A 17,678-nucleotide genomic window follows, 5' to 3' on the forward strand; every position below is an offset into this window, starting at 1 on the left:
TAGTGTACTGACTGCGCCCATTTGATCGTGTCAATTATTATATTCTTTTGGGGCTAGTTTGCAGCTGCTGCTGTTATTATTATTATTATTATTATTATTATTATTATTATTATTATTATTGTTGTTGTTGTTGTTGTTGTTGTCTATATATTTATACGATAGCGTGTGTGTTATTTTCTATGTCACGCTTACATCCGGGTTGTTTAATTGTTATGTACTTCCATTTCTTGTCATAAATAATTTTACCAAGAATTCTTCATAAGTTTTGGTTTCAGTTTCGATTATAGCTGATGACACTTACGTCATCTATTTTTTTAATAAATAATTTTATTAAGAATTTTTCGTAAAGTTTGGTTTCGGTTTCGATTATAATAGATGGCACTCAAGTAATCTATTTTTTTATATAAATAATTGTATCAATGATTCTTCATAAGTTTTAGTTTCGGTTTTGATTAAGGCTGAAGGAACTCAAGTTATATATATAAATATATATATATATATATATATATATATATATTTCATAAGTTTTTATTTCGGTTTCGATTCAAGCTAATGCACCCAAGTCATATGGATATATATATATATATATATATATATATATATATATATATATATATATATATATTAAATCGTTACTATATAATATATCAAAATCGGTAGAACATTAACTCTATAATAATATATACGAAATCTGCAAGAATTAAAATATCATATTTATGCGTACTTTTGCAGTTTTAACAAAAAAGCTACAACAATATCAGAACGTCTCCATTTAAACTGAACATCTACAGAATGCCAACATCAATATATTACATATGAATGAGTCCCCTGTGGAATTTCCACAGGTCCCGCTCGTTATTATTTTTACTACTACTACTACTACTACTACTACTACTACTACTACTACTACTACTATTATTATTATTATTATTATTATTATTATTATTATTATTATTATTATTACTACTACAGATGTGCATATATCAGTAGTGTCAAGGAAGAATATAGAAAAATTTAATTAACTTTTTGTGAAGCTACGCAAAGTCTTTTTGGCTTTCAAGGGGTATAAATCAAATTGTGTGTTAGCGAAACGAAATACGAAAGATGATGAACGATAGAAAAAGCTAAACGTAATACAGGTTTCCTATAATCTGTCCGAGAGTAAAGGTAACGTCAATTTAAAAATACACGAACCGAGTGAAATAAAAAAAAAAAGCAATTTGGAACTGTAACTCGATCCATTTATTATCTCTTAGGAACAAGAAAAGATATTCTGGGGAGTTTTTGCATCTATATTATGTAATTCAAATGTGTGTCAGCCATCTTGAAAAAAATAAGATTAACGAGAAGAATGTAAGGTGATTTAATAGAAATGGTTCAAATAATTGTCATCTCTAAATATCGTGGCAATCCTATAATAGAGGGCAATGTGTATTTATTTCCATATTTATATATTTCTACTCAAGTAAGGTATGTGTATCTATATAATTGTGAAAATCTGTGGGCCGTTCAGTCTTGCTTGCTTGCTTGAATCTTGTCTTCGATGTTCGGGGGGGTCTATCTTTTAAAAATTAGATAACAGGTGAATATATATATATATATATATATATATATATAGAGAGAGAGAGAGAGAGAGAGGAAGAGAGAGAGGGGGAGAGAGGGGAGAGAAAGAGAAAGTGAAAGAGAGAGAGAGAGAAATGTTTGTACAATAATTTTTGCTTTTACAGCATCATTGCTTTCAACAAAACCTTCATCAGATGATGAGTATGAGTTCAGTCATGTTTTCGGGGACGAGGCATCTTTACCACTAGCTCAGAGCACCCGAGCAGTATCTCAAGATACAACCAGACTTTGTTGGATTGTGTTATATATTTCATTATTATTATTGTTCTTGTTAAGTCTTATTAAATAGTGAGAGTCTTATTAAGAGAGACTTAGAGAGATTGTTGTTGTGTCTTAGAAAGAGAGTGAGATGTTGTTGTAAGAGATTATTCGTTTTATGAAGCGAGTCATATATATTAAAAATGTTCATTACTTAGATTTCTAGAAGGAAGCTCTTAGAGGGAGGAGACAGTCTTAGTGTTCATATTGTGCATGTAAGATGTATTTAAACACATGATATATATAAGACATATATAACAATTTTCACTTTACCTTTTGGTAGAATTACAACACAAAGACGACGTTTATAAAAACACATGATGGGTTTATTTCTTCTCCCGACCGGTCGTGGTTTCCATCATCAAGAATTCAAAGCTTCACATTCTAAGTTTCAAAAGTAACCGTCTCGCTTCTAGACGTTCGAATCCCAACTCAGACTATCGTCTCTCGTCTTCAAACTTCCTCTCCGTTTCTCCCCCAGTTTCTCCTCAAGTTTCTAACTATATCTAGAACTTCCCATTTTCCATGACGTCATACACATGTTAAAACATGTGTCTTCTTTCACGTGTTCTGGACATGCGTGTCCAAAACTTTTTCCTTTGTTTACAAAAGGAATTTTAACCTATATTCCCAGTAACCTATTTTTCCAATATGTTAAAAACATGTTTATTATATTATCTTGTAGTTACATTCTTTCAATTGAATTTTCATAACAGAATTGACAGCGCACATTTTTTTCTTGAAACTATTTTATCTCTAAGCTTAACAATGGTTTGTTTTACATTCCATTTTCTAATTCTCTCTCGTAATCTATTTCTAAACCTAATTTACGAGGTTCGAATTTCGTCTATTCTATTTCATTTTCATTTTAACTAAATCTCTCCATTTTTATACTTACATGAAAAGGGGACAGCCCTTATCATGTAACAATTGTTGTCAATCTGTGGAACTGCCATATCCATGATGATGCAGATAGAGCCTTGTCTTAGAATTCCTTTATGTATTTTTCCTGCCTGACAAAGAAAGACCAAGATTATTAAAGAACGTGGGTGTTGAGTTCGCAATAAAACCTCGGCATCTGACTTCGATGGGAAATACAATGATTTTCCAGCCATTTATGAAACATTCTTCTCGCAGATCTTAATATCTTTCCAATTATGCTTATGAGCCCAGTCAAAATTTTCCTCAAATCAAACCGTTAATTCAACGAGAAAGACTTTTTTTTAAAAATCAACGAACAAAATGACGATATCCGGGCTTGATCCGTTAACGTTATTTCAGTTGGAAATACGAGTCGGCGTTCTAAATCGAATGCAACCCGCCAGTCCGTGCAGCCATCAAACAATGACGATCTCTGCCTATTTCTACATAAAGATTTGGAATTAATATATATATATATATATATATATATATATATATATATATATATATATATATATATATACGAGACTACCTGTGACCCGTTGGGTCAGTATGTTATATTAGCTATGGAATTCATGTATGAGCGTGACACTTGTGACGTAAAGAAAATAGTTGGGGTTTTTTTTTTGACATAACAGAAACATTTCTATGAAAGTATATTAAAATGAAAAATCACGGACGGATCACTCGAACATGGAAAAAAAATCCTCCCTATTCGTTTAAAGTTACCTATTTTTCCGAATAATCGCTCAAAAATCGAAAATTAAACATGATTGTCCTACGAATAAAACGCCGACGGAAGTCATTTATCAGCAAAAACGCACATGAATATAAGAATGAAAAACCCATATTGGAATCCCTCAACCAAGTTATAGAAACTTAAAATCTAAAAAAAATTAATAAAACCTGAAGCAAAAAAAAATAAAACCTAAATAAATAAAATAAAATAAAACTAATATTGAAACAGATTAGTAAATGTGTCACCGTTCTAACACAACTATTTTGTATCTAGAAATGTAAACAAAAAATAAAAAAGAAGGAAGGAAGGAAGGAAGGAAGGAAGGAAAAGGGACTGATAAAGAGTAGTAGTAGTAGTAGTAGTAGTAGTAGTAGTAGTAGTCTTGGCTTTACTACAATTGTTCTTATGTTCGTCAACGGGTTAAAGTTGTTTAGTTGTAAGAAAATAGCGACAGTATAGTTGTAATAAAGAATAGTTGCAAAACACCCCCACTCTTCCCATGTTAAATAATAATTTCGAAATAATAACGTTAATATTTCAGTGCGCAGGTCAAAATCTGAAAAAAGGCGATTTGCATTTATTTGTTTACGTTGTTATGGGTTAATGTTTTGCGTTGTTTTTAGCTTTCAAAACGTATCCATTGATATACGTAATTATTTTCAACAATATTTAAATATATTTTCCAAAATAATTTAAAATGCTTCAAAAGCTTCAAATTCAAAGGCGTTAAAATCGTATATGAATCGTTAAATACATTCAATGTAAGAAAATTCTGATCACAATATTTAATAGAATGTTAATAATGTTACATCAATTATTTAATTAACCGGTCACTTGTGCAGTTTAACATTAAAATGTAATCAACAGAAAGATATAATTAAACAAAGAAGAAACAACGAACATAGAAAAAAAACGGAATGGAATCGAGAATATTTTTTTAAAAATAAAGTTAGATAATTGTATACACTTCCCGAAAATATCTCACGCCCGAGGCAATTCTCTATCTATAAAATTCTCTATTTGTATAAATGTCAAATACGTCCTCAAATCGAGTATTGTTGCCACATCTAGGGAAGAAGCTGCGCGAAACATTCTTGACACGGTTAAAACCTGGATCGAAGTTTTGTAGGTGATGTCATTTTTCCTCCCTTACGAGTCTATCTTTACTCTATCATTATTTCCATGGCTTCAATCTATGCCCCTCCCCTCTTGCAAAACATTCACAACAAACACTTGTCTAGCTACAACCACTGTTAACAGTTCCCCTACTCTCTATATATGCCTTGAATGGATAGTCTGGTGAAGGATAAAATATCCAATAACGGTAAAATCCAAAAATCAAAATCATTTATATATATATATATATATATATATATATATATATATATATATATATATATATATATATATATATATAAAGGAGATTAGAACAATAGTCTAAAGAGCTGAGTGTATTTTAATGTAACAGTGAAATTACTAGTTTAATTAAAATACAGGAAATAGAAAGTGCTCGTTGTAATTTAGATATATAATAAGCTCGATAGTTAAATGTCCTAGAGCTAATTCAATATTAAGTAATGTGATTTATAATTTAAAATTTAAAAATTTAAAAAAAATTTTAAATTTAAAAATCAAATTTTAATTAAATTAAAAATCAGTTTCATATGAAGGAACAACATTTTTTGTTGTTGTTCCTTCTTATGAAACTGATTTTTAATTTAATTAAAATTTGATTTTTAAATTTTAAATTTTTTTAAATTTTTAAATTTTAAACTATAAATCACATTACTTAATATATATATATATATATATATATATATATATATATATATATATATATATATATATATATATATATATATGAACAAGTTCCCGGCGTTGCCTGGATAATTTTCCATTTTTGCTCCTTATACATGACATTACACATGAAGTCATATATGACGTCAGCTTCTACAACGCCGTATACGACGTCATAGCACACACACACACACACACACACACATATATATATATATATATATATATATTTCATATATACACAGTGATATGACGTCATTCATCACGTCCATGTAAACAAACAAAAACAAGAATAGGAATATATATATATATATATATATATATATATATATATATATATATATGAACAAATGATTAATAAAATATGTTAAAAGACATCTTGAAAAAGAGTTAAAAACATATTTAATTTTAAAAAAGGAAGCACAAGATAAGTGGATAGTCCTTAATCCGCGGAGTTTCGAAGAAATACTCTCCTTCTCATCAGAGAGAGAGAGAGAGAGAGAGAGAGAGAGAGAGAGAGAGAGAAAGGAAGAAAGAAAGAAAGAAAGGGAGGAGAGAGAGAGAGAAAATATATGCTCTAGTTTCGAAATGATATTACACATTGATCCTAGCCAAATGACCAATTGGTCAACTTTGTTGTTGTAAACGCTTTGAATAAGGGAAGAAAGCCAACATGCATTCCCAGCGAGGAAATTAATAACTCGTGTGTAACGATTCATAATGAATGGTTTTCGCTTTGATTGTTTTATCGCATGTTTATCTATTTTGGATTATCTAAATGCTGAAACACAATATTTACTCTAAACGCTTAACTGAACACGAATATCTACTTTACCTGTTTACCGTATGGGTGGTAAATGTACACGTCGTTACCAAAAGCCATCAATAGCAACATAATATTAGAACTAGGCGTGGCTAGTATCCAGTAACCCTAATCCCTTACCCGCGTGACGAATAGTTTGCTTCATTTACCGAACAGTTCCTATTTACAATGCCACGGGACAGAGGGAGACACCAGGGTCGTTTTTTAACGTTGAGAAAAGGAACAAAAACTAAAAATTGTCTCTGTCGAGAAAGATTTCTCCTCCACTGAAAGAGAACAAGAAATTGAAGTGCAGCATTTGAAGAGCAGATACTACACTGTGATCTTGGCCCAAAGGAATATCCGCTAACGCAACAGGAATCAACGATGACACAATTAAAACCGCCGTTGTGGGTTCAATACTACTTTGCTTTTATTCGGATTTTAACCTGAATGAGATATAAACTTTTATTGTCTAAATTCTTATTATCATCTCATTAATTGTTGTTTGTAGCAATAACGTTTCCCCCGATGTAACCTCCGACCTGGTTATATCTTTCGGAACATTGTGAAAATGACAAACAAGATGGCAATAGTAACACCTGCCTGGTTGTATGCCTTCAGAAATGTACACACAATTTTTATGATGAATAAAAACAAGATGGCAATAGTAGTCCAGATAAGCTAAATTGTACAGATCGAATTCTGTTAAATATTTAATTTAATACTAAGAAATACTGCCCTATTGTAACACGAAATAAAAGACTATATCGCTACGCTTGAACAAGTCTTTCATAGCAGATCGCTCCAAGTTCTTTCTGACTGTATTCTACTAAAATCACGATTGTCTATTATTCGTTAGATTCGTTCATAAAGTAAAGCTTAGTTTTGGACTCAAAAAGTTCAAGAGCTACAAAGACGGGAGTAGTACCATTAAAACGAACGACGTTTTGTACCCCAGAATTTATTTTGCCACATAGTCACCACCATTCTCAATTCATTTTTGGCAACGATAAACGATGGCTATGCATGGGCGTCCGGAGCTCGAAGGCCGTTTCAAAAGTAAAGCTTCGTATTTTTAACACCAAACGTTGAAGAGCTACGAAGATGGAAGCAGTTATCATTAAGTCGGGTGACCTTTGATGCTCCAGAATTTATTATTCTAAATAGTCCTTACCATCCTCAATGAACTTTGGCCAGGAATTCAAAGAAGCCTCTCTGCTTCTGACGCACGTCCATGACAGATGTTGCTTACTTAGAGTCTCACACGGTTTCTAACAGAGAGATAAAACTTTTAGGTCATGGATACGTAAGTTCGGTCATCGTAATAATGCAATTTGCAGCCACCTCTGATCTATTCGGGCGGAATAAAATAGGGGACATTACTTTTTGAACGTCTTTCGTAGTAAAATAACGAATGTCATGTTTTTTTTTTCGTTGTTAAATACGTTGTACATCTGAACTAATGAATGAAAATTCCTGCGTTTTTCTTTTTTATGACAAAAAATGAAATATTGATCAGGATTAAATATTAAAATCAATTAAATCGATTGGGGGAATACGGGTAAATAATTGATCTAAATCTCTGACCGAACATGATTCACACCACTTTCTGGAATCTTCTTCCTGTAAAAGAGCCAAATACGTCGTAAGATGGAGTACTGTTGCCACATCCGGGAAGGAACATCTAAGAATATCCTTTCTTGCCTTGACAGAGTACAAAACTGTCTTCAAAATCTAGTGGTGGATGATCTTTCGAGAACCTTCTCCTTTCTAACAGAAATGACATAGCAAGTCTTTGCTCTATCGTTACTTTATGTTATCTACTCGACTGAGCTTCGTTCTATGCTTCCTGTAAAACAAATACTCATCTATCTACCATAATCACCAACAATTTCCCTCACTAATTATCACGGTGCTGTCTCGCCGTCTATATCTACTTATATATAAAATAACTTTGTGTGTGTGTGTGTCAGTGCGTGTGTGAGTTCGTTGGACTCAGAAATGGCTGGGACAGTTATTTTTAAATGTCACACAAATGTATTTTATATGTCTGTGCGTGTTCTTAGATAGGTTGTGTATCGGAATCTCTACAATGAGTATCAAAAATTAAAAAAACAGATTAGAGAAAGAGCAGTCCGATTTTCACCAAAGTTAACACTCTTATACAGCCTAACATTACAAGTGCATTTGATAGGTTGTATCAACGCATAAGCAAAAAGAACAGCCGTGTAAAATAATAAATATGGTATTTCATAAGACAGGGGTGCTTTTATTTTGAACACAATTAGACCATGGTATTTTACTTTTGCCTTTTAAACTTTCCTTCCTGTCATTATATGAAAATAATCTAGCAGGTTCTCTACAGTGCAATGTAGACAACAATGTATTATGGACTAAGTCACTGCATGTAAAGCTTCATCTCAGTGCATTGTGACGTGTCAACGACTAGAGCAGGCAGTAAATCAATTTGATTGAAAATGGGCGATTTTATCGATTTCAATGACAATAAAAGTATTAGAAGATTCGTGGATCCTTATTTAATCCCGGGCATGTACGGGTCTCCCTGCTTATCATTTATAACAGTAAACCCTTTCATGAGAGAGGAGTTAACATTAGAAAACTTCTTCTGTCGATGTGTATTAAAAAAGGAATTCAACTTTTCACAAGATATCCAAGGAATTGTGCATTAATTTATTTACTTGCGGACTGCTATCTTCATCTTCATAGTTGTTGTTTTGCTGCATTTCGGCCAACTCATCCTCTGGCCTTCTTCAGATAATTAACCGCGACGGGATAGGAATACTGAATCTTCTAACTGTATCCTCCGCAATTACTGCCTTTCATAGTTGTTTTTGTCTCACGACGTTTTCGTCAACTAAACCTTTAGTCTGCTTTGGGTAGGATTCAAACCGCTATCTTCAGACAATGGTCACCATGAAGGAGGCCCGTGGCGCAGTGGATAAAGGCGTTGAATCTCTACGATTCTATGTATATAACAGTCCCAAATAAATAGATAAATACGCAAATTACTCATCCCAAAGGATTCCAAAAAAATGGTATATAAAGGAATTATGGTCCCTATTTATTTGCACCTTCACAAAAGGAAAAAAAGGAGTATTCCGGATGAGAGAAAAATAAAAATTACTCCAGTTGAGAAGAATTTGATAAAATTTCATGCTCCTCTGTCACATCCAACATTTCACGATCGTTAGAAGGAACCACTTTGCAGTATCTGTCTTATTCTTCAACTATCAATAATGCTATCAACGTAGCAAGGTAATTCTTATCTTTAAATATAAAAGCGAAAATGTATGTATGTGTGTTCGCTTTTTCTGTATGTCTACGAAAAGCTTTTTTCAGAGAAGCGGTCGGTCGCCTAACAACTTTTAAAACCTTTTTATATCACATATAAATCGTAATATCTCACAGTTTACAACGAAGCTCGCCTGTCTATTTAATTTGCTCGATTTCGGAAAGATAAATATTCAACATTTGTCGATCGCCGCATGTGGGTTAGTCTTTTTCCTATAACATCTTGGGGGGGAAAAAAAGCGTTCAGCAGTAAATGAATACTATCCTGCAGTCAAACTTGACCTCATTAACTCATTAAAACGGGCATCTGCCAAATCCAAGTAATTAAATAAATTCAAACGTGTTTCCGTTAGTATCTCGCAGTGGGGAAATGGTTAACACCGCACTTTTTTTTTCACACTTTAATTTACAACTTTGCCTCAACAGTTCAGGTTCGATCCTCATACTTACTTTTTTTTTAACCTCCCCACCCCCCGGAGTTTCCACACACACCTCCAAACACCCGGGCAACGCCGGGTACCCCTCGCTAGTCTTTACTTAAAAGATGTTGCAAAATATGACATCCTTTTTTTACATTATGCGTACATTAGTTTAAATATAATCTTAATTGCTAAGTTAGTGTTCTTTGATTTTCCCCCTTTCTCTATTTTCACTTATGATTGCTATTTAAAATATTCTTTTGATAAATATGTAGCAGTGCGTTGGACCAAATCTTTGATCGACGACCAAGACAAAACATCTCTGACTGACGTCACAACTGAAGTCTTTCTTTGTTGACACGTCGTAAGTTGTTGCTGAGTGGATGGTGACGCCTCTCTGCTTCTTTCTCTATTTTCTTTTAACACACAGCTGAAGTCTTGTTTGGTCGACACGACATAATTCCTTGCTCAGTGGATAGCGACGTTTCTCTTTCTCTCTTTCTCTTCAATACACAGCTGAAGTCGTGTTTCTCTAACACGATATAAGTTGTTGCTCAGTGGATAGTGATGTTTCTCTGTTTCTTTCTCACTTTTCTTTTAATACACAGTTGATATTTTATTTAATTGACATGTTGTAAATTGTTGCCCAGTGGATAGTGACGTCTCTCTGTTTTTCTTTCTTTTTGTTGTAGTCTATTCTTTCTTAATAACGGAAGTTATAAAAATTATAAAAACTAACATCTGGCTCTTATACAGGTAGAGGATTGTGTCGAGAGATATCTTCTGGAACGGTAAAATTATGCAACCCTTTTCCCGCGACTTTGCCAACAGATTTTCCGAAGACGGACCCTCTCCCCCCTCTCTCTCTCCCCCGTCTTCTCTCTCTCCCTCTCTCTCTCTCTCACTTTCTCTATCTCTCTCTAGATCTATGATAGTGAAAAATGTTATTGTCTTATTCACTACGTGTCACTAGTTACCTCCTGTTTGACGTAATATCTTAACACGTAACCCTAACTCTAAATTCTTCATTTCCAATGGAATATTCCACTACTTGAACTTACTTGCTTATTCTAACATTATGTAGAAAATACCGATTTAACATTGTTTTCTAAAATATTGCAACACTATTACCTCCATCTTACCAATATTTCCGAAGTTTTTTAATCCCATCTTTATGTGGAAAACATGAAAAGTGGATGTACCCACCTTTAATTTGCTTCTTCTATATACAGATGTCGTTTCTCTTTTCAGGACACGCAAGCCTACGAAAAGTACAAGCAACACCATAGTCCAAATTTGGCCGAACTGTTAAAAGATTTCCCGTCTCTGAAGATTCCGCCGACATTATTGCTGACGCAACTTCCGCTTCTACAACAGCGATTTTATAGCGTCAGTTCTTCGCCAAAATTCCACCCGGGAGAGATACATCTGACAATTGCGATAGCAAAGTATATAAAACCAAGTACGTATATTACAGACAACCTGTTCATCATCATCATCATCATCATCAGAATCAAAAGATTCTATTGTTGGCATTGGTTTCCCAGATATTTTTCTAGTCAAAATTCTTTAAAAAAAAAAAAAAAATAGTGAATGCTTATGGGAGAGGCCAAAATCCTAAGTGAAAGTGATTTTTGTGGAACAGACTGGATTCGAACCTGGTACACCCAGGTCGTCAGTCCGTGTCGTTAAGCACCTGATCACCGTCATCTCCCAGACAACCTATTGACTAGCCACATTCCCAGTCGACTTTTTAGATGAGGATTGATAATTTTTTATTATTTTGATTAGAAATTGAGAAGCCATTTTTTCTCTTTCTTCAAACTGTTAAATCAACCACATTAGTCCCTTAGAACTGAAATTTACTTAATACTGTATCCATTACGCCACGAGTCCTTGCTATATTAAGAATAAAATTACGAGTTGTTTTTGAGTTTTTTTAGATAGCGATTGATAATTTGTATTATTTGGATCATTCAGACTACTGCTATCAACTTGTGTTTATTCACACGACGTTTCGACCGATGTAACCTCCTGTAACGCGACCTTTATACTTTACTTTAGTAATCCATAAAAATAAAACTGGGAAGAAAGAAATAAAAATCCGGGTCGGCATTTTTTCCTTTTAACAAACATTTTTTATTACTGTTACTCCCACGTCTTGACATCACTTAAAAAGTCTCTCGCTGCCACATGTCCATCTAGCCTGATCGCGTTTCTCCTTCCTTTAACTACATGCGGACCACAATCAGCCTATTCCCGTCTTCGTCTGTACACGTCCATTATCATTGACGTACAATTTTCTTCTCTTGGCCACGTAGTGCATTTTTCTCCTTTTTTTTCCTTTTTCTTCTCGCGCACGCTTCCTAATTTGGACATGCGCTTGTTTTCGGCCACTGCTGCTGCTAAACTCTTAGTAAGCCAGCCATCTTTCGCTCCAGCTTATATTTTCACACGCACTAATGTGCGCTATGTTACACTCCGACTTTCTTCAGGTGTATTTTCACAATGAATGGCGGAAAGGGTGTTTTTGTTTCCTTTTTATAATAAACCATAGTTGTTAGTATTCAAGATATGTGATACTAATCCCGTTTCATAGAAGGTCGAAGGTCACATTGGCCGAAAAGTTGGGAGAATTACAACCAAGATGAGAACAGTAGTCCGAACAATTCAAATAATACAAACTGATATGTTGCTATGTGTATGTGTGTGTGTGTGTATGTGTGTGTGTGTGTGTGGGTGTGTGGGTGTGTGTGTGTGTGGCTTGAATTACATCTTCGTCGTCAGTCGTGCTCAAGCTACGGCGAAACCAGGAAGCTTCGTTTTCAAGGTCTGTTCTCTTGGATGCCCAAGAAAAAAAAGATGGCGATTGAGCATATTAATTTCTTTCTGATCTTACCGTGCACACGTGTAACCGTTTGACGTTTTAAATCTACCGGATAAACGTCCCATACATTAAATTTGCAGATCTGTACCCTGTCGCGAATGATATCTCTTTTTGTTTCATCTCTACGCCAGCAAGTCATACTCTGTTGTAAAAGCGGCTATGTCTAGAAACGTGTATCCAGAAGACACTATCAAGAAGACCCGACGCTTTAGTAGAGTGTATTTCAATTCCTGCTGTACCTGTTTATTTGAACGTGAAATCATAAAAATTGGTCAGTCATCTCATAAGATGTACAGCAATAGCACCCTGAATTTTCAAGTGCGTCTAGAACATTTTTAATGATTGTACAAAAAAAGTCTGGAAACTTATTGAAGGCTCTGCACAGTACTGATCAGGCTGAACGTCGCTAAACTTCTGACGGGAATCCGTATATCAATTTACTATGCCGTATTTTTTTTATTGTTCCATACTTTATCTCTAACCCAATATCATGGTCTGTTGCTACCAGATCAGACTGTCTGAAGATATTGGCTTCTTGAGACGAAATACACCTAACATTGATGGGTTTTTTTACTACTTCCTTTTGCAAAACTTAATTACGTTCTGCAAAACCAAAACCAAAAACAACAACCCACCTTTCCCCTCTTTTCCTCTTTCTCTTTCTATCCAACCCACTTCCTGATTGGTTTCCTAACTTAAAAGGAACAAAGCATTAATACTGTAAACATTTTTCCTTCTTCCCGATTGAAAAACTCATTCATGTTCTGCAGGGCAGGGAACAAAAATGATAAAATCCACTATAAAACAACCAAACCAAACCAAACACTACAAACTAGCGATTGAAGAATAAAAGCCTTGCAATTCTCAATACTTGAGATGAGATGTGAATGTTTGTATTATTTTTATTAATCGGATAATTATTCTCATCTTGGGTATTATTGGCACAACGTTTCGGTCGCTGCGGCCCGCGACCTTCTTCGGGTGATGTATACGTGTTTGCTTTTCTCTCCTTGGGAAAAGCGGGGTTAGCTCTGCACGGTTCGAATTCTTGTAATGGAGAGCTAACCCCTCTTTCCCTTAGTAGAGAACAGGAAACATATATTCAACACCAGAAGAAGGTCGGGGGCCGCAGCTACCGAAACGTTGTGCCAATAATTGTTGTGGGGTACAAATCATCTGTATTTGAGAACTAAGTGGAATCAACCAGTCCTATGAATACCACTGATTTCAGCGACTACATGGAGACATTCATACCATGTTTAACTGCATACTACCAACACCTTCCTCTCATACCACTTTAGTGGCTCCTGTATTCTTTATGATAAATACATATTATATTTATACACTTTACGCTACTTGTGGTTTCTTTCATTTGTAATCGCTAGCACAGGTCTACAACAATAATACCCAAGATTAGAATAATTGTCCGATTAATGAAAATAATACAAATAAAAACCTTCTACAAAACAATTGGATGCAAGATTCGGCATTGAATAACCCGAAAAGGGTTGATATGCCGTAAAACAAAACAACCAAATCAAACTCTACAAATAAATATTTGAAGATATAAAGAACTTGAAGCATAAAAACTATTTCCAAAATAACTGAATTCGGTATTAAATAACTTGAAAATGGGTTGATATGCCGTAAAACAAACCGACCAAACAACCAAATCTAATATTATGGTCAGGTGCAAGGCCAATGGGAGTTGGGATATTTTAAATGCACGTGTTGCAGCATTTCCATGCAGCATTTCTCCTGTCCGAGCACTTGTTAAATCGGGTATCAGAGAGAAATCCCAGTTGACTTGCTTTATATACTCTTTCTCTCCCGAGTGCCAAGGATGAAGATATTTGCTTTATTTTTATCAGAAGGCCGGTATCATCTTGTGGAATCCGGACGACAATTTTCACGTTTGTGCGAACACTTGAAAAATAAAAATACAAAAGGTGACGCATCTTTTCTTGCAACATCTGCTTCAAATTCAACTAAAATAAACAGAAGAAAATATATATTTTTCAACCGACGAGAACAGCTAGAATTAGCTTCACCAAAAGCAATCAAAGAAACTGCTAAAAATTAAGCGCTAATACGCGAGAACTGACCGCACACTATATAAATAATAGCACACAATTTATCCGCAATCTATATCTGTATTAAGAAATAGCCACCGCAACAAAGTACGAAGAATAGCAACTTAAACAATCTACATATTCTCTATGTTAAATATGTTCCGCTATCTCTGATCAGACCAGATTGCACACAGACCTGAGAACGTATTTTTCATTTGTTACGTTTTTATGTTCAACCTAATATGTTCCGCACTGTCAGCTAAACTCCAACCTCTGTCTCATCGCAATTACGTGACATCCCTCGGCCAGTTCTATAAGTATTTTAATGGAATGTGCTCCAACGGACTCCAAGCCTTTGTACCTCCGCGACGTAAATACCCTCAACTAACCCGACAAGCAGCAAAACCCCACCCCTTCACTGTTGAGGTCCTTGGATACCGTAAAGTCTTCTACTAAAATAACTCCTTTCCTCGATCTGTTGGACTTTTGAATTCGCTCCCGGTTCCCTTTTTTCCCTGACTGTGCTGATATGCAGAGTTCAAGTGCAATGTGAACAGACATCTCGCCTCTCAACTCTCTTCATTGTTTTTCTGAAGATTTGGCCCTTATATTAAAGTGGCACATTATTATTATTATTATTATTATTATTATTATTATTATTATTATTAAATATTATATTATTACGCGCATAAAAGATATACCCATGGAAATGCATGTTTCTAGCTCTCAGTCGTGTATATATATATATATATATATATATATATATATATATATATATATATATATATATATATAAGTTAATGATTAAAGTTAAATTCCGAGTTAAATATTGAGTTCTATTTTAAAATATTTAGCTTTACCTTTTTGGCTAGGATCACCCTGAAAGTATTACCTCAATGTAATATCTAACAAGATAATTCACTTGATCTTTAATCTGTGACTTATCTTGCTTTTATATATATATATATATATATATGTGTGTGTGTGTGTGTGTGTGTGTGTGTGTGTGTGTATATGTATATATATGTACATATATATATGTATATATATATATATGTATATATATATATTTTAATTCATGCAAATTTTCGTATTTATTACGCATCTATTATTATCGAGCTAATTCGGTATTTATTATTATATTGTGCCCAATATATATAATAATATTATACCCAATATATATAATAATTGGGTACGGGCAAAATGAATGCCGATGCTCAAAATGTATAAACATTTTTACCCCTCTGTTCACTTAAAAATCATCAAAAATCAGGAAATTAACCAATTTTAATGGAATATAATGAACCAATTATTTTTATTTAAATCTTAATGAAAATGTATTATTTTGTTTAAACAAAAAATACCTTTACTAAAGTTATAGTTTCCAGTAGTAAATAAAAAGCGCAAGAATTTATTTTTTGCTTTTTTTATATAAATAAAGCATCGTAATTTGTAACAATAAAAAAAATGTTTTTACGGGAACATTACGAGAAAAAAACCCTAGTCCGTATTAATTAATTCGATATAACTCGAAGAAAAATTAATTTCTCGAACTACCCATGTTACCATTGAATTGAGCATTGTTTATTTAATATTTTCACAAAAAAATTATAATTGCAAAAAATATTTCTACATTTTTTTTTAATTACGGGTTTTGCATAATTTTTATATACAAGATTTTAATAATTTCCTTGCTCACAAGAATGCGAAACTTTTAGCGTAACATATTTTTTATATAATATTGAACAATAATTAAAACAAATTATTTAAAAACAGGAACATAGAAATATAATTAAATTAAAAAAAGGGAAAAATTTATATAAACGTTCAGAATAGGAATGTATGGATACACGTCTGGGAAAAAAAAGAAAAATATCACACTCCTTCCTCCATTTTAATTACATGACATCATGTTCCCAGTCTTTCAACTGCCTGAAATGTTGGTCCTTCGTATATTCCGTGTACACAAAATTTTAGTTTGTTGTATTTTGCGAACGGCAAAATCACTCTGTTTGGGAATAATTAATGTATGTTTTGTAAAACTAAAGCGTTTTTTTTTTTATTATTATTTAATTCAATATCTTAGGACTTTACTTTACTAATTATCTATGAAATAGACCCAGAAAACTAATATTTATCTTTTAAAAGATTTTTTACAATGAATTTATTTAACTTCAAAATTTATCTGAATTGAGTAGCTCGCCGTGAAAACATTTTTCATAACTTTTTTTTCACGTGTACAAATATTTTTTCCCCGTTTTTTAAATTAAATTTAGTCCTTAATCTTTCAAATACAATCAAAAAGTTGTCGGAAACCCACAAAAAAAAATATGATAAATCGGCTTTAAAAACTTTTTGTCCCCCTATTTTTGTCCGCCCATTTTTGCCCGCACCTAATAATAATGATTTTAAAAGTTCAAAAATGATTTTAGTGCTATCCGTTGGATTCAAAATCAAAACATTCAGTTCTCCAGCCGTATTAAGTCTAGGCTATCACCAAATGCATAAAAACGGCTAAAAATTAAGCGAGCCCAACCTAAAAATGTTCACATTAGTCTAATTTTTCAATTTCGTTCCATTAGCAATTATTTCTACAGAAATCTACTAAAAACCAATTCGAAAGTGTTCCCAATATCCAAATACCCTATATATCAAGTTCCAAGTCTATAGACGAAATATTCAGAAGAGAGTTAGGTAGAGACATTCCGCACGAAGGCAAGGTAACTTTATATATATATAATTTTTAAGGTTTCTTATTGAATAATTGATTTTATTTTACTATTACGCTTAATTCTTTTATGCATAGTGTCTACATTGCGTATAATTGCGTAGAATTTAGGATGAA

At 33.3% G+C, this 17,678-nt stretch overlaps 1 protein-coding gene across 2 annotated transcripts in view; it reads left to right on the forward strand.

The window, feature by feature from the left end:
- The window catches only part of LOC145261245 (nitric oxide synthase, salivary gland-like), a 280,006-nt gene that overhangs the window by 216,145 nt on the left and 46,183 nt on the right, over positions 1-17,678 (forward strand). For both annotated transcript variants that reach the window (XM_080119629.1, XM_080119630.1), the window contains exon 20: positions 11,126-11,336. In XM_080119629.1, coding sequence (XP_079975755.1) covers positions 11,126-11,336 — 211 coding nt within the window. The remainder of the gene's footprint in view (positions 1-11,125; positions 11,337-17,678) is intronic.

The sequence above is a fragment of the Euprymna scolopes genome, chromosome 37, assembly GCF_053919585.1.
Source record: "Euprymna scolopes isolate OS-2025 chromosome 37, ASM5391958v1, whole genome shotgun sequence".
NCBI lineage: Eukaryota > Metazoa > Mollusca > Cephalopoda > Sepiida > Sepiolidae > Euprymna > Euprymna scolopes.